The sequence below is a fragment of the Arvicanthis niloticus genome, chromosome 3 (assembly GCF_011762505.2).
Source record: "Arvicanthis niloticus isolate mArvNil1 chromosome 3, mArvNil1.pat.X, whole genome shotgun sequence".
Classification (NCBI taxonomy): domain Eukaryota; kingdom Metazoa; phylum Chordata; class Mammalia; order Rodentia; family Muridae; genus Arvicanthis; species Arvicanthis niloticus.
In genome coordinates this window covers 61,785,331-61,807,036 of record NC_047660.1, presented here as the reverse complement: position 1 = coordinate 61,807,036, position 21,706 = coordinate 61,785,331, and the positions used below count along the sequence as shown (strand labels likewise).

The 21,706-nt window shown below is 45.9% G+C and overlaps 1 protein-coding gene across 1 annotated transcript in view; it reads right to left on the bottom strand.

Annotated features, from left to right (window-relative positions):
- Positions 1–2,241: 2,241 nt before the first annotated feature.
- The window catches only part of Cryl1 (crystallin lambda 1), a 127,560-nt gene continuing 108,095 nt past the window's right edge, over positions 2,242–21,706 (bottom strand). The window contains exons 6-8 of the mRNA XM_034499316.2: positions 11,554–11,659; positions 3,122–3,228; positions 2,242–2,776 (exon numbers count right to left, since the gene is read on the bottom strand). Coding sequence (XP_034355207.1) covers positions 2,663–2,776; positions 3,122–3,228; positions 11,554–11,659 — 327 coding nt within the window. The 3' untranslated portion in view covers positions 2,242–2,662. The remainder of the gene's footprint in view (positions 2,777–3,121; positions 3,229–11,553; positions 11,660–21,706) is intronic.

The following is a 21,706-nucleotide window of genomic DNA, read 5'->3' as shown; positions in this document are numbered from 1 at the left end:
CTCCCAGAACTATCTTCCTTAATCTGGGTCTATGTTCCCTTCCATTTGTTCTCAAGTTTGGTCTGTCTGTTATTTTCACCTAAATGAGGGCTGGCATTTACATATGCTATCAATTCCCATTATAGGCTATGACAGCTACAAACAAGACCATGAAGCCTTTCTGCTACTTTATCAGGTCCTTCCTAAGTAGTCATAGGATTGACTCCAGGATCCCCATGGGTACCAAAATCCACAGATGTTCACATTCCCTGTATAAAATGGCCCTGTATCTACAAAATAGCCCATACACATCCGTCTGCATACTGTAAGTCATCCCTAGATGATACTAGCTAGTGCAATGTAAATGCTGTGGAAATGGCTGTGGCACTCTATAGCTTTGACAGTGGTAAAGGGAACAGTTTGTACATGTTGCTTCTTTAGAACTTTCTGGAATCCTTTCCAAATATTTTTAATCTCCATTTTACCAAATTCCTGATTTTTGAGTCTGCAGTTATTTCCAAACATCTCTGACTTTCTCAGGAAGACACAGAAGAAAGTAGGAAAATATAATAGCCTAGACATCACAACAAAAACCAAGTGGCACCATCTCTGTACCCTACAATAATGCTGCCCGGAACAAATGAGTGCCCCTGCCTGACAGCCCTACATAGCCAGCCCTTTCAGGACTCTCCTAGCTCATCAGTGCCAAGGGCTAGACTGATCACAAGTGGGGTCTACCTGTGCCCCTTGCTTAGCTAAGTCATGTGACTCTCAAGCATGATCTGGGGATTGCATGGCTTTTAGGACTCAGGGTGGAGGTAGGCAGGCAGCTCTGGGAGTAAAGCTGAGACTGCGCAATAGCACTGGAAAGTGCCTGAAGGGAAGGTGTTGAGCCTCAGCTGCAGGGAGGTGCAAGGGCGCTCTGTTGGCTGGAGCAATAGATCAGGAAGGGTGAGAGACTGAGTCACCAGCTCAAGGGACTGAAGCTCAATCAGGCAAAGAGGATGAGGCCTTTTGGAGCCCAACACTTCCTTTCCATCTTGTCACATGTCATCCCAGTGAAGTTTTCAAACTCATTCAGATCCCCTGCCCCGCCTCTCACTTTCTGACCTTGAACAAGGCAGCCATGAACAACAGCCCTTTCAAGCCATGACAGGCAGCTCCTACTTGCACGCATCCCCAGGCCATCACCTTACAGCCTCACAGCAGGCTTGCCTCCAGTCTGGTCCCTTCTGCCATCAGGGTGAACTTATGAGAGTCTGATCTGAAGAGAGAGAGTTCTAATCATTAGCATGATCAAGGGCCTCTCTGCAGAGCTCTCTCCCAGCTGCTGTGAGCTGAGCCATTCTCACCATAGCCTGTTCCGACCTCATGTTCTTCCTCTGCTGGGAAGCTGACTCCTGTTGTCCATTGAAGCTCACAGCCTAAGTCCTTGAAGCCTCCCTTGCAGGGCCTTTCAGTGTTACCATATTCCTCCATGTACATGAGCCCTTGGGGCCCTAGGCCAGCTTAATGGTCACTTTGTTTCATGGTAATCCCAGATCCTCAGCCATGAGCCCTTGGGGCACTAGGCCAGTTTAATGGCCACTTTATTGTTTCACGGTAATCCCAGATCCTCAGCCATAAAGTATGCCAGAGGACACAGGAGTGTGCTGACTGGGACTCACAATTGAGCAAAAATAATCACTTCCTAGTCAGGATCACTGTTTCCACACCAGAACAGCCTCCACCCTGAGGAAATACAGCTCCCTACCATATGACCCTGAGATCCTCACCACCCAAAACTGCAAGGCCAGTGTCTTGCAGAGCTGTCTGGGAGCTGTGTGATGGTGTCCGGTAACCAGAGTTGCTGTGAGAGACATGTCCTGGTGTCCTCAGTGTCCTGGGAGCTCTTCCCGGAACAGACCTCACACTGTAGAAGGTTCTAGAAATGACTGCTAAAGCAGGTGTCTCTGGCTGAACTCTCCATTTCATTCACTACAGATATGAAAACTGCAAGGGTAGGGAAGCCTGCAGTGCTTCTTAAACATCTCTGACCAGAGAACCACAGGGCACCACTGAAAAGCTTGGCAAAATCTAGATTGGAGAATTTTACATTTATTTATTTGTTTATTTAGTGTGTGTGTGTGTGTGTGTGTGTGTGTGTGTGTGTGTGTGTGTAGGAGTGTATATAGGTGTATGTGTAGGGGTGTGTATGTGTGTAGAAACAGACTGTCCTCATGCAATTAAGCCTTTTATTCAGAATGATAAACACCAGCAAACTGAAAGTGATTGCTTTATTATGCAGGGTTACAGGACACTCAGAGTGGGATTAGAAAATGATTATAAAAAATACATTTGAAGTAGATCAAGGTAACAGAAAACTGCAAATCATCACCTGGAAATGCACACGTAATCACACTGGAAAGAAAAGGTGAGAATCTTCAGCCTGTTTGCCGAGGTGGCAGGGAGCCCATGCCTCAGAACACAAGCAGTGCTTCCATATCCCAATGCAGGGTTAGGCAGGAGTGACCAGAAGACACTTGGCCTCTATAGCTGCCCACAGGGAAACACACAGGGGAGCAGACCTAGGCTTCAGGCCAGCTTCCTGGGCTTGTTGATGATGTGCAGGGATTGGATCAAGAGCTTCTCATCTCCCTAACAGAGCTGCCCAGGAAGGAGGGAAGGTGGCATTACAGGAAATTCACTGGGGCTGCATCTGGTGCTTTAGTATGGAGAGTTTCATAAGACAGTCGTCCCTCCACTGCCTCCTGGCAGCCAAGTGCTCTGGATCATCAGGAACCTTCATGCACATGTCCTGGGAGGAGGAAAGAGGAAGAAAAACAGAGTACACACAGAGAAGAAGCAATCTGCCAGGAGTGTAACTGTCTTTTATGCCAGCTGTGTGCATACTGTTTCCAAACCCCATAGTCAACAAAAGCTCCAGATCCCGAGATTCCCCAAGTCAAAATGAACTGCTGGTCACCATCACCTTGTCCTTAGGTATCCTGAAGATCAGGATGCAATTATGGGCAGTCAGGGAAAAGCAGCCTCAGAATCAAGGGTTAAGACTGCAGCTACTGACAAAGCCCCACCCACAGGTGGTATGGGAGGGAGACAGATAGTATGTGCCAGCTTGCACACTCCTGAGCGGTCCACATACCTGGTTAACTTTCTCCACTGTGGCCCCTGAGAACTCTGGAACAGGCCCAAAAGTTTTGAGGACACGCTTCATTCCTTCACTGTATCTGTCACAGTAGCTTACCATACCTGCAATGGCATGAGAACAGGAAGCCACATATCAACATCAACATTCTATAGTTCCCAACTGAGACCTATGCAGAAGGTTCTGCCCTGAGAAAAGGGAATCTGCAGAGAAGAAGCAGGGGGTGACCTCTGGCCTAGGTAAGCAGGACCTTCCCCATGAGTCATTATCCTAGCTTTCTGGAAACTAAAGTTCTAAAGAGCACTAGGGCCCTCAGGCCTGCCATGTGTCCTTCACCAGTGCATCTCAGAGATTCTCAGTCAGAGCATCTCAGGGGTCCTTCTCAGGGGTCCTCAGCAGGTCAGAGCAACTCAGGGGTCCTTCTCAGGGGTCCTTAGCAGGTCAGAGCATTTCAGGGGTCCTCAGAGCATCTCAGGGGTCCTTCTCAATGGTCCTCAGTCAGAGCATCTCAGGGATACTCAGCAGATCAGAGCATTTTAGGGGTCCTCAATCAGTACATCTCAGGGGTCCTTCTCAGGGGTCCTCAGTCAGTACATCTCAGGGGTCCTCAGCAGGTCAGAGCATCTCAGGGGTCCTTAGCAGGGGTCCTCAGTCAGTGCATCTCAGGTGTCCTTCTCAGGGGTCCTCAGTCAGAGCATCTCAGGGGTCCTTGGTCAGAGCATCTCAAGGGTCCTCGGTCAGAGCATTTCAGGGGTCCTCGGTCAGAGCATCTCAGGGGTCCTCAGTCAGAGCATCTCAGGGGTCCTCGGTCAGAGCATATCAGGGGTCCTCGGTCAGAGCATTTCAGGGGTCCTTGGTCAGAGCACCTCAGGGGTCCTTGGTCAGAGCATCTCAGGGGTCCTCGGTCAGAGCATTTCAGGGGTCCTTGGTCAGAGCATCTCAGGGGTCCTTGGTCAGAGCATCTCAGGGGTCCTTGGTCAGAGCATCTCAGAAGTCCTCGGTCAGTGGTACTCATACTGTGATGTATAGGAAGCATCTTCTTCGACCATGTGCCATTAAGGGTGTATTCTGGGCTTCAATGCATTTTTTGCCTTCATTTCCCTTCTCTCTTTTACCTCCTACCCTTTTCTTTCTTTGAGATACAGGGGCTCATATAGCCCAGGCTACATGGATGACCTAGAATGTCTAGTCTCACCGCCACTATTCAAGTGCTTGGATTATGGGCATGTGTCACCACTCCTGCTGTATGTGGATCAAGGGTTTTATGCGTGCTAAATAAGTACATCTTCCAGCTCCTCTCCTCTCCCAACCTCCTGTTTTGAGACAGAGTTTCACTCTATAGCTCACAATAGCCTTAAATCCTCTCGCCTCAGCCTCCCAAGTGCTGGCAGGTCAGGTGTGAATCATCATGAACGGCCTCAATTCATCCTTTATGAATCCCAGACATCAAAACTCAAGTCACTCTCTCCTTATCACACTCTTAAGCCTCAAGGGCAGGTTATGCTTTACCTGGTATTTATGAGGAGGGGAGGGCTGCACCAGAGTTCTATTCACCACTGGCTTATACTTCCAGTGTAAGGAGGGCTGGAGCCCGGCCTGCCTGAATCCCCGTGCACAGGCCACACAGCCCAGCCAGGATGATCAGTTTCCCCACTGCAGGGTTTTGGTGAAGAAATAAGTGGGGATGAGGAGGGGCACACAGTCAGTAGAAGCAGCTCCAGGGCTGTGTGGGCTGAAGCCCCAAGACATTGAGACCAGATGATCTCTGAAGGAAAGCACAAGCCTGGTCTAGCCTGGGCCAACTTTTCCAAAATGTAGCCACCTGCCCCAGGGCACTCAGTTCCCTCCTCTTCCTCCCTTATATGCTGAGCCTTGGGTCTGCATGAGTTAAAGACAAGATAAGCTAGAAGCCAGGCTTAGGATCCCAGAGGTCAAAGTGCTATGAGTCCTGGCTGTGCTGACACTGGCCCACTTTGTTTTTTCCATTTTGTGGGCTGGACTTGAGTTCCACCACTGATCCAGCCCCCAGGACCTTGTTCAGTCTTCCAGAGCCACAAAGCCTCAGCAGTACAACACTGGAAGGCAAAGCTGCAGAATCTGCATAGACTCTCATCTACCCTGTGAAGATAGTATCTGATCGATCTAAAACAAAAATGGGCCTTAGATACTCTTTTAAATGAAGAGTCTAGTTTGGGGGCTTACTTTTGATTAAACACAGAAACAGAAGCCAAAATTCAAATAGTTTTTCTTCCTTTTCAGTGTGCCAAAGAGCCTTTGGAAAAAAATAAAGCATGTAAAAGTGTGTGTGTGTGTGTGTGTGTGTGTGTGTGTGTGTGTGTGTGTGTGTGTTGAGATTAGGTCTTGTGTAGCTTGCCTTGTAGCCAAGGCTAGCTTTGAAAACAGTCCCTCCTGTTTCTATTTCCCAAACGCTGGGCTTAGCAGCGTGCACCCTCTGCACCCAGCTTGAGATTGTTTGGAAGGGTAAGATACTAAAGCAGATCAGGTTCTCTGACATTAGCACCTGCAGTTAACCAGTGGCTAAGTTTTAAAGAGAAGGTCTCACTGCATAGGTGTTAAGTCGGTAGTCCAGAACTCTGCAAGTTTCTATAAATAACCTAGCAATGTCTAGTCTTCTAAGGTGGTTTAGAATTGCCACAGACCAGAAAAAGACATAAATATGTCTTTCCCTTAAGAAATTAAGCATTTGTTTCATTTTTCCTATTTATTGATTCACACAAGCAATAATAAAATCTAGACACAACTATAGTGTATTCATTTAGAGTTGGCAGCAAGACACACAGAGTTGAATATACCTGAAAGATGTTGAATGATTACAAGTTACTTAGCTTCCATCATTTTGACAAAATTCCTATGATAATGTCTCAATAAGGTGGTGAGACCAGCATTGAGACTGTGTCCATCAGTCACTTGCAATGCCATGGGGGTGCTGGAGCAGCCTGACCCACCTTAACCACACTGTGTGCAAGCCCTCCAAGCCCTGCTATCCCAGCTCAGCCAGGCAGATTGGCTTCTCCATTGCTCCATGCCGTTGGCAAGCAGAACATTGTGATGGGAACACACGATGAAGGAAAGCTGCTCACCTCATGATGGCCAGGATCCAGATGAGAAGAGGCCAGCCTCCCAATATTCCATATCCAAGGGCACACCACCAGTGGTCTAACTTGTTTCTAAATGGACCCCACCCCTTTTAAACAAATTTGTTACATTTTTGCGCATGTGAGGTGTGTGTGTGTGTGTGTTATTGAGTGGAGGTCAGAGAACAACTTGTGGGAGCTGGTTCCCTCCTTCTAGTACATGGGTTCTGGTAATCAAGTTCAGGTCCTTGGGCTTGGTGTCAAGCCCCTTTATCCAGAGCCATTAAGATGGCTCAGGATCTCTTAAAGGTCCCATGCTCCTTCCTAAATAACACAAGCTGGTCAACCAACATTCCACTCCATCCCAGAAGAAAATGGGAACGTTGGCTGTGGCTGCATATTTAACCAGTTTATAGGGAAAATGTAGCCCAAGACTCTCTCGGGAGCTGGTTCTCCCTCCCCAGCCAATGTCAGCCTCAAGGGGTTTGATACACAGACCATGTTTTGTCTCTGGGTTACTTTACATTCCTACACATGTTCCCCTTTCACCATCCTGAAGTTACTCCAGTCTCACAGAGATGTTCTAGAACTTTCTCTCCGCTGTACATCTGTTTATATTTTCATTTTATACACGAGTGTTTTGCCTGCCTGGATGTATGTGTGCTGTGTGTGTGTGTGTGGCCCATGTGGAGTTAGGAAGAGGGCAATAGAAATGGCTGTGAGATGACATGTGGACGCTGGGAACAAAATCCTGGTCTTCTGCTGAAACAACAAGTGCCCTCTCTCCAGTGTCCATGGACATTTGTTTCTTCAACATAGAATAAAACGTGGTAAAACTGTTTCTAGTACAACTCACAACTCTCCCTATGCAACAAAATTTGACTTTTCTACATGAGAGAGAAAAAAAAAAAAACTGAGTGGAAATTTTCTCTAAAATACCAATTCACCAGAAAGGGCAAGCCTGGCCTTACCCTTTCACCCTGCTGGCTCACCTCCACACGTTCTTCCTTCCAGTCTAGCTTTCCCTTTGTCCTTCCTTCTGTGTCTTCCTGTCTGTCCATATGAGCTTTGCTCATCCACAGCCCTTGGAGAGCTTGATTTTGCAGAAGCTAAGCCTAATTTTTTAAATATTTATTTATTTTTATGTCATGTGTATGGCGGGGGAGGGATGGCTGCACATGAGCCTGGGCAGGGGTTGTGAGTCTCCGTGTGGGCACAGGGAATAAAACTCAGGTTCTCTGGAATAGCAGCCAGGACTCTTAACTGCTGCTCTCAACTCTTTGACCCATGAACCTAATTTCTTAGGAAATGATTTTATGGACAAAGAATACACAGAAAGAGTTGATTCTCAAGATGAGATTTGGCTTATCAGTTCTCTAGCTGTGAGACCTGCTGGGTAAAACGGGGTTTCCTTAACCCTAGCACCTCTACCAACAGGAAGTTCTCCTGTCTGCTGAATTTATGGGGTGAGACATGGCCCACCATGCTGTACCTGGCTGGCACCCACACCTGACACTCCCCAGTACTGAACCCACACCTACATGGATTCACCTCAGCTAAGACAGTTTCACAGACTTTATAAAAAACAGGTCAGAAGGGCCTGAAAACAGAATGACAATATCAAATGTCCTTCAAAGACAGAGTTGTCATGACAACAGGGCCCAGTCCATCACCTCCCCCGCACCCCCTTTTCCCAGCTTAGCTGTTCCCACCGTCAATGGTGGCTGAACATAGACAGACAAGCCATCCAGCAGCCTTTCTTCTAAAAAAAAAAAAAAAACAAAAAAAAAACAAAAACAAAAACAAAACAAAACAAAACAAAACAAAAAAAAACAGCTAGGTGTCTACAAGACAAGGAGCAAACAATCAATTCACCTGGAGGGGGACCTGGGGTTGTCTTAGATACTGTCCCTCCACGCAGAGTCCAGAAAGCTGCCAGGGACAGGGCAGGTCCAGAGTCTCAGTGAAGAAGCAAACCTGGTCTGATTCTAAGGTTTCCTCTACCCCACAACCAAAAAAACAGCCTCATCTATACTTACTCTGTATTTCTCCCTCGGACCTGGAGGAACCTTTCTGAGAGAAACAAGAAAACTAAAAACAAACAAAACCCCTGGAAGAGTAATAAATTAAACCCAGCACGCTGAGCCTAGCAAGGCCTCGGCTCTGGGTTCCAGGCCCCAGCACCGACAAAAACATAAAGATCCGACAAAAACATAAAGATAAAACAAACAAAAGGTCATTTAATAAGCACATAATCTATCTGAACAACCACCTTCCAAGTGGGCTCTTTGCACATCTCCCCCATCCGCCTGCCAGAAGTGGTTGCTGTTCCCCCATTGAACAGCTAAGAAAACTGAGGTGCACTGAATCAAGTAGCTAATCTGATGTATGTAGCAGCTAACAGACTGGAAAGCCAGGGTAGGGAATCTAGCTAACTGTCTTGCTGGCTGGAACCTCTAGTCTGAAGCATATTATTCCACAAAGGATGCTTTTTTAAACAGTAGACACGAAGGCAAACTGAGCGAGCACCCTACTCTATTGCTTTCCTATTTAATCAGAATTCTCCCCTCCACCTGCACAGCTTCTCAAACGCACCTCTGCCACGGAGGTCTTCCCAATTCTCGAGATTTCTCAACAAAATGGTAACTTTCTTCTTTTGTATCTCTTTCTTTCAGATACTAGCCAGAGCCTGCAAACACTTTCCCTGGAACCCTGGGAAATCTGCATTGATCTCTGATGCTTCCCTAATGTCCCTGTGCAGCTGTTGAGGCTTTCCTGACCCTCCCTCAAAAGCAAGACACCCCCCTCCTCCTGGTGGCTGCTGGCATTTACAGCTCACATGCCCTGGTGTTTTCTCTCCAACTCCAGCAAAAATATCCTCAAGCTTTAAAAACAAATAAATAATCCCAGAGTATCTGTAGTTGCTTGGGGGGAAATGGAGCTTTTAAGCCTAAAACTTAACCTGAGATGAAAGCCACGTCAGCAAAACCAAGAAGCTTCCTCCCCACTCCAACCTTGATGTATTCAGTGACACCAGAAGAATTAAGGGCCACTGGTTCCCAGCCAGATCTTCTAACTTTCTAGCTCTGGGCTTTGGAATGCTCAGAAGTTGAAAACTACATCCGACCCCTATTATCATATTAAGCCAATTAAGCCTTCTTATCATATCAGTTTTGTTTGAAAAATTGTTGTGGCCTCCTTCCTGTCTGCCTGATGCTGGCACGTCTGGTGTCCCTGGCTCCTGTTTCTATCTATTTGTTTGAGATTCAAAGCTGTTCTCAGCTCTCTCCCTATTGATTTCTCACAACCCCTTAACTATCTCAGTTCTCTCATGAAAAAGAAATATGGTGGTTATCAGACAGGGCCCATGTCCATTATCAAATGCTTGGCTATGCTCCCCACTCATAAGGGCTGGCTGAAAAGACATCTGAAATGACCCAAAACCAATTCAATGACACTTCAAAGCTCTTATTTCACTTGTATGACAGCCTCTTCTTGGTGTTTTCTTCTCATATTCAACAATGATCCTCCCACACGCGACATGGCAACTGCTGGGAGACTCCTTCCTTCCTTCCTTTGGCTGCTCTTAGCAAGGCTTGCCTTTAAGAAAGACTTGGTTATTGGAGTGTTGCTGCAGGGCTTGTGTAGTGGGTCCATTCCTCAAATCACATATTCACCCATGGCATGTAATGCTGGGTCTGGGAAAATTGTCTTGAGTGTTGGTCCTTAACTGCTGTAGTGGAAACTGACTGCCCTAGTAACAGAGCACTGTGGGATCATGGGCCAAAAGTCAGACTTGGAGAGGCCATCAGCTCTAACACACCACATAGCAGCAATATCCTCTCAACATCTACCATGGCCCTTTAGTTCATCAGGGTGTGAGCCCTCCCTTCCTGGGTCACTAGCACCAGTGACTAGAAAGTTCTTTCTGTCATATCAATCACATACTAAACACAAAGCCTACCATGTCCCGTCTTCCATTCTAGTTCTACCCACTCAGATAGCAGAGGGGATGAAATCTTGTAATCCATCCCAACACTGAGAAAGCTGAAGCAGGAGGATTACTTGCTGTCTGAGACCAATTGGGCTATATAGTAAGTATCAGGAGAGATGGAATTAGAGTGGGACCCTGTCTCCAAACCAAACAAAGGGAACACATTCCCCATACCCCTCGAAGGGAGGAAATCTCAATTCCTACCCCTCTACCCCACCACAAGGAAATTTCATTTTCTCAATATCATGGAAATACAGTCTTGACACTACAAATAACATCTTTTTTCTTTCTACATCTCTTTTACCACTTAAGAGGACTCTGTTAAAGTAAGTTATAGTAATTGTATAAGCTTACAGCAACAGAGCACTAAAAACATAAGTCACTTGCAGCTCAGCAGTGGAGGAGGGGTACTTGCCTAGCATGCAGAAGGCTCTAGGTTTGACTACCCAGCAACATAAAAGAAAAAGGCGGAAGAGAAAAAAAACATAAACACCATTTCCTATTGTGTCAGACAAGGCTCATGCCTATGGTTCCAGCATTCAGCAGGAAGATCATGCACTTGTGGCTAGCCACAGCTATGTTGTGAGACTTCACTTGGGACAAAAAAGAAATAAGAAAAGTTACTGTTGCTTTAATACTAAGAGATAGGTAACGTGTGGGTAGCATCTTGCGGACTTTGGCACATCACTGCACTGGTGTGTTTTAATTTGGTCTAAGTTTCATCAGCTCCCCATCTTTGGCTCTTTTACAGTCTGCTTCGATCTTATCCTTTACGTTATCTTTCTTTGGAATTACCAGGTCACACTGACTCCCCCCAGGCCTCTGAAGTCAGCTTCCGGGCAGTCGTCTGGCCTGCCCCACCCTGCCAGACTTCTCCTATAAGACACCTGCCTTGTGGCTCCTGGCCTTTGGGAAGGCCACTCCACTGATCTGAAGAAGTACCCACAGGCACTCCTGTGTAGATGATAACTTGAGAAGGAAGTGGTCTTTGTTCTCCTTCTTGTTACTGTGATTAGCACCTCACAGAAGCTGCAGCCTCTGTCCCATCAAGGACAAGACACATAGCAAGTTCCCTGTCACAGTGTTTCATGTTCTTCCTCTTTGATTCCATCAAGGACTCCTCACATCCAGAGCCCCAAGCTCCGCAGACCCCATGTGGACTTACATATCAGCTCACAGTCATCTACACAAGCACCTGTCTGAGTTCCTAGGGTGGATCAGAGTTCCTTCCAGGCACCGCCATTACTACTCTGGTTAAAAGGAAACAGCACACATTGGCGGATAATAAAGCTCACAGAGACAGTCCACACCGCAGAGCTCCGTCTCTGCCCCAGACGTACCTTCAGCATTGAGGTGCATGGTCTCCAAGGGTCCAATGAATGCGTACCGCATGCCCAGGCCATCTGACATGACCAGGTCCAGGTCGTTAGGAGATACTATTCCTTCCTACATGGGGAGAAGGAGGCAACACACAGGTGAGCTCTTTGGAAAGTTTAGTTAATGTTACATGCCCTAACTTCTTGTAGGCAGTAGACCCCCCCCCAAAAAAAAAAAAACAAAAAAACAAAAAAAAAAAAAAACTTGCTAATGCACTACAACATTTTAATGGGATCTTGTGTAACCAAGCTACCTTATCTGCATGGGTCCTTTAAGAAGACTGTTACAGCTCACATACTGAGACATATAATCTATCAGTGCCCCTTTCTCCACTTTACCATCCCTACATATCGCCTACAGCTTTGGAGACAACAAGGCTAAAGAGAACCCAAGGAAAAGGTCAGGGGGATTTTCTGGATATTTGATCAGGGGGTGGAAGTGTGTTTAAAACACCCCAAAGAATGGGAGGAAGTAGTTCTCAGGCTTCACCTGCCTGCAAGTCAGGCCTTGTTCGGCTTTTAATGAGTTTGTTTCTTTGATGAAGCACAGCTTAGGATGGGTTTGTTTGCTGAGGTGGGGCCCTAGAAGTTTCTACAAATGTGAATTGCCAAACAAGAGGGAAGCTGCTATGTGCTGTACTTAGAAAGCCAGCCAATTTGTGTGCATGGCTTTGGGCATGGACTAAAATCATTAGTGGTGTATCCTGGCAACACACTGCAGGTTTACTCCCTGCTGAGGACCTCTGTACTTTGGGCATCTCAACTCTTGGGAAGGCAATATGAGGAAAGAGAAGCATTTCTCCAAAACTCCCTTCTGATTAGACTGGCAACATTCCTTTGGAACCTGCCACTCACAGACTCTTTCCTGAGCAGCAGCTTCTTTCAGAGAGGGCCCTGTGGGGCCTGCTACCTATAAGGCCACTAACCATGCCACCTTTCCTATAAACAGCCTTGGGGGCAGGGGCTGTCAGCCCGTAGCTGGAGGACCCAGTTCCTATACAGAGATACACACTGACACGCTATGCACCTTGCTCCCAGTGACAAGCTCAGGCAAGCAACCCATCAGACATGTCATCCCAATCTGGGATTTAGATCTTTCCCTGAAAGGGTTGTCTGACATCCTTCTTAAGAAGACAAGCCTTGTCAGCCTGAAAAAGGAATCTGAGAGGTCACCACGGGTCCTCAGGATTCCACAGGGAGGAATCCTTTGTCCTTCTGATACCCCTGAGATTAGGCCTCAGAGACTAAACTGCCCCCTGCTGGCCTGGGCAGCTGGTACTTTCCACTCCAGACTCCAAAGGTAATTTAGAGCAGCCGGCAAAGTGGATTTGGCACCACCACTGCCACTGTACCCCAACTAACAAATGACATAGGGAGTCTTGGGACTATGAGTGCTTGGATCACCCCCACTTCACTTGAGACAGCTTCAGGGAGAGGATAGCATTGCAGAATCAAGATGCAGGAGAGCCCACCACTCTGGCATGACAAACATGAGCCATGTCTGACTGAGCAACTCAGTGTCAAGGAACCACTTTCCATCCAGCTGCTGCACGTGAGACACAAATGCAGAGAGACTGTGTGTGCTCAAGATGCACGCACAGTGTGGAGAGTCATGATGAAGCAAGGCACTGGCACCAGCTCACGGTCTTCCTAAAGTTGGACACGAACCTCCTGCAATGACCATGCCCTGGCTATGGAGACTGGCCCTCAGAGCAGGCCTCTCAGCAACAGAGCTCGCTGGCTGCACATTTCTAATCGTGCAGATGCATAGTGTTCTTCTCATGTGACTTGATTGCATTTCTCAATATCATGTTTTTAAGATACACACAGGGATGAAGGTGAGGCTCTGCGTACTTTTAGAGCCGACGTTAAAAGAATTTCAAGACACTCAACCAATGAACTACTCAGAGTCATTCATTTTTGTCTTGTTTTTCCATATTTGCTGGGAATGGAAGGAACCCGGCCTCACATGTGACTGGTAAGTGCCCTACCGATTGCCAGAAGCTTGCCCTTCTTTCTGATGTCCTCTGGAGGACTATCTACTCTCTTCAGTCCTTCCCCAACAGAATGGACAGAAAGGAAAGAATGCTAATCTTCACTTCTGCATTTCTCTCTGCTGTGTGGCATTTTCAAGGGGATTCCTCAAGCCTGTAATTTTTTTTTTCCTAGAGGCTAATCTAGAGGAAGAAAATGGTCGTGGGTATTTCCATTCAACTGCAACTCTGCGTCATTGCAGCAAATACATACATTTCTCCCAGAAGCTGTACTGGACGCTCAACTCCAAGCCTCTTACTTGGGATGTGCTGGTCCTCAGTTCTGACCCTGAGCTCATTTTTACCCCAGCCGTATAAGAACACGTATGACGGTATGTATAACAATGTTCTAAGGGGCAGAGGAGGTAGGTGGCATGCTGATGATGACACGCCAAGCTAACATACGACTCCTGAGACCTGGACAGGCTCAGCACATTGTTTTGCAGCATGGAACCTGATGCCAGCTCAGATTAATACTTACTGGAATAGCTATCAGTACTTCCTGCATTATGCAGCAAAATTCTCAAGACACACATACAAAAGAACGGTCCCAGGAGGTAAAAGAGTCCTAAAAACTCATACAAAGCAATGAACACTGCTGTCACTGTTCTCAGCCTGGCTTTTGTACCGTGTTCTGAGAAACCTCAAGGTGAAGAGGGCCCAGACACAATGGTAAGAAATCCCCTTTCATGGAAAAACTTCTGGGCTGGCCTTTCTTTACGATCTGGGACTTACCACAGTCTACACTGATACAGGCTGGGGACTGGGAGGGCCGATACAGTCATCAGAGAAGAAAACACAGGCAGTGAATGAAGTGTTCTGTTACCCTGACACACATTTTAAGCATAATTAAAGGTTTGGGGATTCTATTAGTGGACACACACACCCTCCTCCCTCAGTGTCCATGGAGAACTTATAGAATATCTTGCCTCCCTTACCAAAGACCATGGATACTGAAGTCCCTCAAATGAAGTGCTGTGGAACTGCCTTAAAGCCTACGTGTGTCTTCTCATGGACCTCTCACATCTTGGTTATTTACAACACATAACACAGTACAAACACTGCAGTAATTTGGTCCAGCGAGATGGCTCAATGAGTAAGGGTGCTTGCAGTCAAACCTGATAGTTTGAGGTAAATCCTTGGGTCCCGCATGGTAGAATGATAAAAAGAGAGAACCAATCCCTGCAAGTTGTCATCTGACCTCCAAATGTATTAATGAATGCATCACCCAACACACACACACACACACACACACACACACACATACACACACCAAATAAATGTAATTTAAAATTTGTCATGACATCTTATTCAGAGAACAAAGAATACAATTCTGTTCAATCTGTCAAAATACGTTCAATCTGTAGCTCCTTAAGTCCATGGGTGAAAAACTCACAGACACAGACAGATCATTGTTTACACACACATGTATAGAAGATTTATTTCAAGGAACTGGCTTATGTGACTGTGGGCTGGTGAGTCTTGAGAGGTCTCGGTTCAGCTCTTTATAGACTTCTTAATCAATTAGATGTAGCCCATTCCAATTATAGAGAATAATGCCCTATAGTTCAGGTCAGCTGATACACCAAGTCCCCCCAGGAGTAGCTCCCCACTGGCTGTCTGACCCACCTGTCTGTGACGTGGGAGAGGAAGGGGAAGACGCACACATCCAAGGACTGACAGTAAGACAATCCACAGTGTGGTGATTCGGACTCTGACAGGAGGAGGGAAGGCCAGCGGGGCCTTGTGTGGTGCACAGTATCTGGGGACTGCATCCTGTGACTGTCACCACTGCAAGTCACCAGCTACACACACGTATCTTCCCCTCCCTTTGATCGTCTATCCTTCTGGTTTTCTCCCCCGTAGCTGCTTTCCCCTCTTCTCATTTAATCCTGGCCACCTTCCCCTATCTAATAATAAAAAAAAAAAATCCCAGTTTTGTTCTTCCATTTTTGCCTTGTTGATTTCCCTGGGCTTGGTCCTGACTTGTCAAGTATCTCAGAACACATATTCCTTATTTGGCCACCATGGTCACCTCCAGGGATCCAGTCTTGCTATCAGGCAGGCAGATAAGGTTCTACAGGAGTTCCTCCCCCTCCCCAAACTTTACCCAAAAATGAAGGGTGAATAAATCCTAGACTGTGATATGTAAAGTAAGGACTGTGCCATCTCAGTCTCCTAAAGGGAACAGAAAGGAAGATGAATTTGTTTCGCTATTCTCTTGGCTACTAGAAAGGGGTCACAGGTCAAGAGGCCACGTCGACCCCTATTACTGCAGCAATGTCTGTCTCCCAAGGTGTTCCTGGGTAGGCTGGATAAGACAACCAACAGGTACAGGTTCATTCATGATATAGCCTCTTCCTGCTCTTCTCCCTTCATCTTTTCTGTAGTTTCTCAATTAAGACACTGGGCATACATCCTAACAGTTTTGGGTGAAGGTTGGAGAGGAGAGGAACTCCCACAAGAGCCAGGTTCAGGACTGTGCCATTCAGAGACACTCATCCCTGGGGCTCCTATAGATGGTCCAAAGACTGATAGTTTCAGGTCTGGAGGTTTAAATTGGGAACTGTTTGGGCTCTGTAGCTGAGTAGTTAGAGCTCTGGTCTAATAAACTGAGAACTCCTGCAGTGCATTTCACAAGAGATGAGATGAGGCCATGGATTAGCTCTCTCTCTACTGGTATCAGCATCTATATTCTGTTTTGTATTTTCTTCCCCGTGTATTACTGCTCTTCAATGCACCACAAACATGGCAGGGAATGTGGGGATGCGGGAAAGATAGCACAGCAGTCAAGAGTGCACACTGCCCTCAGAGGACCTGAGTTTGGGTCCAGCATCTGTATTGGGTGACTCGTAGCAACCTGTAACTCCAGCTCCAGGAGCAAAAAAAAAAAAAAAAAAAAAAAAACCCTGGCCTAAACACTCCCTCTGCACCCATGCCACCTTCCAGGGAGATATGAGGCAAGAGGACATCTTAATAAGGAGAAAAGAAAAGACGTCGAGAGCTGCTTCGTGACCCACAGTTACTCACAGTTTGTGAGCAGTATGGCAGCTTACCAACACTTACAAGTTTTCTTGGAAGCAGGACACAGACATTCCTGCATGATGACATGGGCAGACTTTGCTAACTGTGAAAGAACCTACTGAAGCCCACACTTAGCTCATGCAATAAGACACTGAATCATGCCTAGGAAACACACCCTGTCAAGAGCCATCTGAGAGATGCTAAGGAGCTAGGGGAAGGAGATGAAAGCAGCGGGTGTGGGCCTCACTGGTGAGCCTGCTGGTAACAGGTATCCCTTGGGAACATTTTGGTCACATCTAGAAAGTGGAGAAATGTTCTCCCCTGGCCTGCAAAGCCTGCACCCCAGACTATCCATGAAAAGACCCGCCAGGACTAAGTCACAGGTGCAAAGGAGTCTTTGAATCTAGGTCATGCCAGAAACAGAAGCTACCTCAAAACAACCTACAACGGGAGAAACATCCAAACATTGAAAAGTCAATAAAATAAAATGATGAAGTTGTTAAATATCAATGAATACTGGAGCAAAGCATTCATGTTAGGGAAAAGATGGATGAAAACCTGGAAGGAGAAAAGGAATTTGCCTTGTGAGAGGGCAAAGGTAGAGGTATTTTCCACTTTCAATTTTCTTTAAAGTTTTGAAATAGGAACAAACCAAACACCAAAACAAACAAAAAAATTAAAATTTCTAGAGCACTCTTTTCAGTGTGTTGTGTAGACGACTGTCTTCGGGAGACAATGAACCATATTACAGAGTCTGAAGGACAGGAATTAACCTTAAAACCAAACACAAGAACCAAAAAGATCCACCATTTTCTGAAAGGCCAAACAGTTCACTGCCAAACACCATGAGGACTGTAATACAAACTAAAGGGCTCTTTGTCTGGAATGCCAAGGACCAGAAGTACATCCCAGGACCATGAAGGACTGGAACTACACTAGATTTTACAGTTCTTCATACATTAGAATATTTACTATTGGTTGAGCTAAAAATCTGAAATCTAAAATTAAATTTAATCTAACATTAGAATCACTAAGTTTATATGCAAAAGTATTCAGGCTTCAGATGACTTACTCAGGAGCATTCAGCCTGAACCATTAAAGGGCCACCTGGGAATACAGTTCGGTACAAAGATTTGAATAAGAAAATACAAGCCTCCAGCACCAAAGAGACAGAATGGCATGAGCTCTGGCTACCTCTGGTGCACCTGTAATCTTAGAGCTCAGAATGCCAAGACACAAGGGTGGGTGAGTGAGACCAGCCTGGGCTACGCAGCAAGACCCTGTCTTTAAAAAAAATGAAAAAGCTAATAAAAGCTGTATGGTCTCAGCTCTGGACATCATGTCACAACATCTCTCATGTGCTAGACAGCTGGAGCACTGATGGCAGCTTTTGCTGTGAGCTTAAAACTATTGAGACCATTCCCAGGGGCTTGCTGGGAACAAAAGTGGATGTATCATGGTTTCTAAGGTTCCTTCCTGCCTACCACCTCCTCTCAATTATGGCAAAAGCTATGGTTTAAAGGCCACTGGACTTCCAACATTTACAAGTCCATGGGAATAGAAGCTTCGGGGAATGAGAACTCAAGTAAGCACCTGTTCTACCACGATGGTTTTAGTGGAACACCCCTGCAGGATTTGTTCTCACCTATTCTGTGGACCTCGAGCTGGATCGTGCTGAGTAAGTCATCTGAAGCCTGAATACTTTTGCATATAAACTTAGTGTCTGCCTTTGAGGATCTAATGTGCAGCCTAAGGGAAAGGTGGCTTAATTTCAAATAAACTTTCTAGAAATTTCAAGAAAACAAACAAAACAAAAGAAGAGAAGAGAAAAGAAAGGAAACAGAAAGAAAAGAAAAGAAAAGAAAAGAAAAGGCAAGGCTACCTCAAAGAGTTTCAGATCCTGAAGGCCCCAAGTTGGCTTCCAATTTCAGCTGGTGGAAGGTGACATCCCCGGCTTGCCGCCCCCTCTCCCTCTTGCAACAAGGGTGCCTAGCTCTGGGTACCTGATGCTCTGAGCCTTCTCTCTGGGTACCTGATGTTCTGTGCCTTCTTTCTGAGTACCCGATGTTTCTTCCTTCTCCTTGGGTACCTGATGCTCCATCCTTTTTTCTGAGCATTCCCTTTATTCCTCCATCTCAGATACCCGTTGACCCTGTCTGTTAACTTCCCAGCTTCAACTACCTCGTTGGTCACCTGTGTGAGGGTTAGTAAGGTGGTACAGAAACAGTATTTTACTATGCCTGCCTGCCTGCCTGCCTGCCTGCTGTTTATCCCTCCCTCCCCGATTTTAAATTCAGGATCCTCCTGCCTCAGCCTGATAAGCACTAGGCTTGCAGGTGTGCACCAGCGTACCTAGCATGGGTTTCTTAGAGTTATAATCTCTTCACAGACACTTTTAGAGGTCTGTGTCCACCTGCTTTTGCTTTAAATACATACATGGCTAGTATTGTTTTTGTGTGTATGGAACTAAATATATCTTAATAGAAAATAAAACACAAAATAACACTTTTTATGAAATAGAAATACTTAAATCTTTCTCACACATTGCTTTGTCTTTAGAGCATGGTTTGATACCCACGAGAGTTCCACACTCACTACACTGATATTGCCCTGGAGCATAGAAGCAGAGAGATCACTGGGGGAGAAAGACACCAAAAAGCCATGTCTCAAAACAAACAATCATCCAGAAATCCAACATTTCTTAAGTCTATCTTGTGGCTTACTCAAAACTATTCTTTATCGTAATTTTGTTGTTGTCAATGGTGCTAGGGCTAGAACCCTGGGCAAGCACACCAAGTGCTGAGACCCACCCTCTGCCACCATAAGATTTCTTTCCTGGACAAAGCAGTTCCACCAGAAGTACAGCCAGTAAAAGAATCTCCCTTTCCCACCATCACTACCCAAAAATCAACCAGGCCTGCTGGCAGAAGCACCATTTGTGCCCCTTTCTCCTGATACAGTGGGCTACTGGTCTGAATTCCTAGAACCTCAGAACTCCAGGTACCATAGCTTATGCCAGGAGTCAAATATGAAAGAAAAAAGGCAGAGGCCCAGCCTCAGTTCTTAGCAGACCACTTTTTTATTAACAGTGTATATTTATTAGCATTTTATGAGTATCTGCATCAGTAAGCAACACTATTAATAAAGAAGTGGTCTGCTAGAAACCGAGGCTGGAACAAATTCTAACGCAGATGATTCTCAGCCAAACAGGTTCAGTTTCTGCAGCAGAAACTGTAAATCCCTGTAAATGGCTGTTACTATGTATAGGCATGAGTGTGCTCCCCTGAGAGTGCAGACAGGGCCAAGCTGCTCAGCAGGGGAAAGAAAACCTGAGGAGAAGTTGAGCTGACCTGTCCAAGGAGAAAGCTCGCAGGTATGCTCAGTTGACGTTTGCACAGTGCCACCCACTCTTCCGGAAGAATCCTCTACTCCTGGAAGCCTCACATCCCAATATGTTTTATGTCCCGATCCTAACTCACTTCATAGGGTATCTAGATTCTTCCCAAAAGAAGACCATACTATTTCTATGGAATGTAGATAGTGATCACACTGAATCTGTAGATCTCCTGGGTCTGGCATGTATAAAACACTGACTAAGGAAAGCAAGGATACAAATGGAGGTGTGGCCTATGCTCATGGCTCAGAAGAACTTATCATGTTAAATGTCCACCCCACCCAGAAAATTCATTTACTTGACAAAAATTTAAGTATTTTTTAATTTTATTTTTATAGCTATTACAAATAACTTTTTAAATTTTGGATAGTTTGTTGTTAGTGTATAGAAATACTTTTATACCTTACACCTTTATTGAACTTTCAGCTTCAGTGTTCTACCTGTGAACTGCAACTTTATCTGTTCTAACAGGGCTCCCCCTCACACACTCCCTGTGGCATCTTTAGTGTTTTCTGTATATAAGGCCACATAAGAAGAGGAGATGATTTAGTCTCTGTCCAATCTAGATGTGTCCTCTTTTGTCTAGTTTATCTGGAAAGGATGCCTAGTGTGGTATCCAACAGAAGCAGTAAAATTGGCAGCCCTGTTTTTCCTTGATCTTAAAGAAAAACTTTTTGACTTGGAATTAATGTATGAGAGCTCTGAATTATGATGTTTGCTGTGTGTGTTATACATGGCCTTTGTTGTGTTATATTGTGTGTGTATCTTTCTTCTCTCTCTCTCTCTCTCTCTCTCTCTCTCTCTCTCTCTCTCTCTCTCTCTCTCAGCAACTGGGGCCCCTCAGCCTTTGCACACCCTGCACACCCTGCACATCCTGCACATCCTGCACATCGCTAAGAGCCCTCACTTCCCAAATGCTGCCAGCAGCCAGGCCCGCCCACTTCCTTTTGCTGCAAGCAAGGAATCTGGACAGACCAGTGATCTGAAGCCCTCCCCAGAGCTGGGCATACATTCCCAGACCGCTCCAGGTACCTGCTTCTACTCACATAGGTTCTTTCCTCCAGACAAGAAACCTGATCGCAATTTGCATCTCTGCTCAGGAAATCCAAGGGTGGAGCTTGGCTGCTGTTACACGTGTGCGTGATGTGTCCAGGGAGCAAGTCCAAGTGAGACAGGCTCGGGCCAGGAAGCTCACCGTCAGTAGAGCAACTCTTACCTCTTGACAATTACATTTTTGTGTTTGTTCTGACCTGTTTGTTTTTGATCCTGAAACAGGGTCTTATTTAAGCCCAGACTGGCCTCAAACTCCCACCCACGGTTTGTGTGGTACTATGTAGTATCAAAACTAGCGCCTCATACCTGATTGGCAAGCACTCTACTAACCGAGCTACATTCCCAACCCATTTTTGTGTTTTAATGAGGGTGAGTTGAGACTTTTAAAAACCAATTTTTGAGCTGGAAAGAGAAATAAACACCTTTAATCCCAAAACTCACAAGACAGAGGCAGGCAGATCTCTGTAAATTCAAAGCCAGCTTGGTTTACATAGCAAGTTCCAAAACAGCCAAGGCTACATAGTGAGACCCTGTGTCAAAATCAATTTTCATGTCCCTTTAGGAACAGTCAGAGGTATTTAGTGCTTTAAACTGGGGCTCAAATTCATATAGT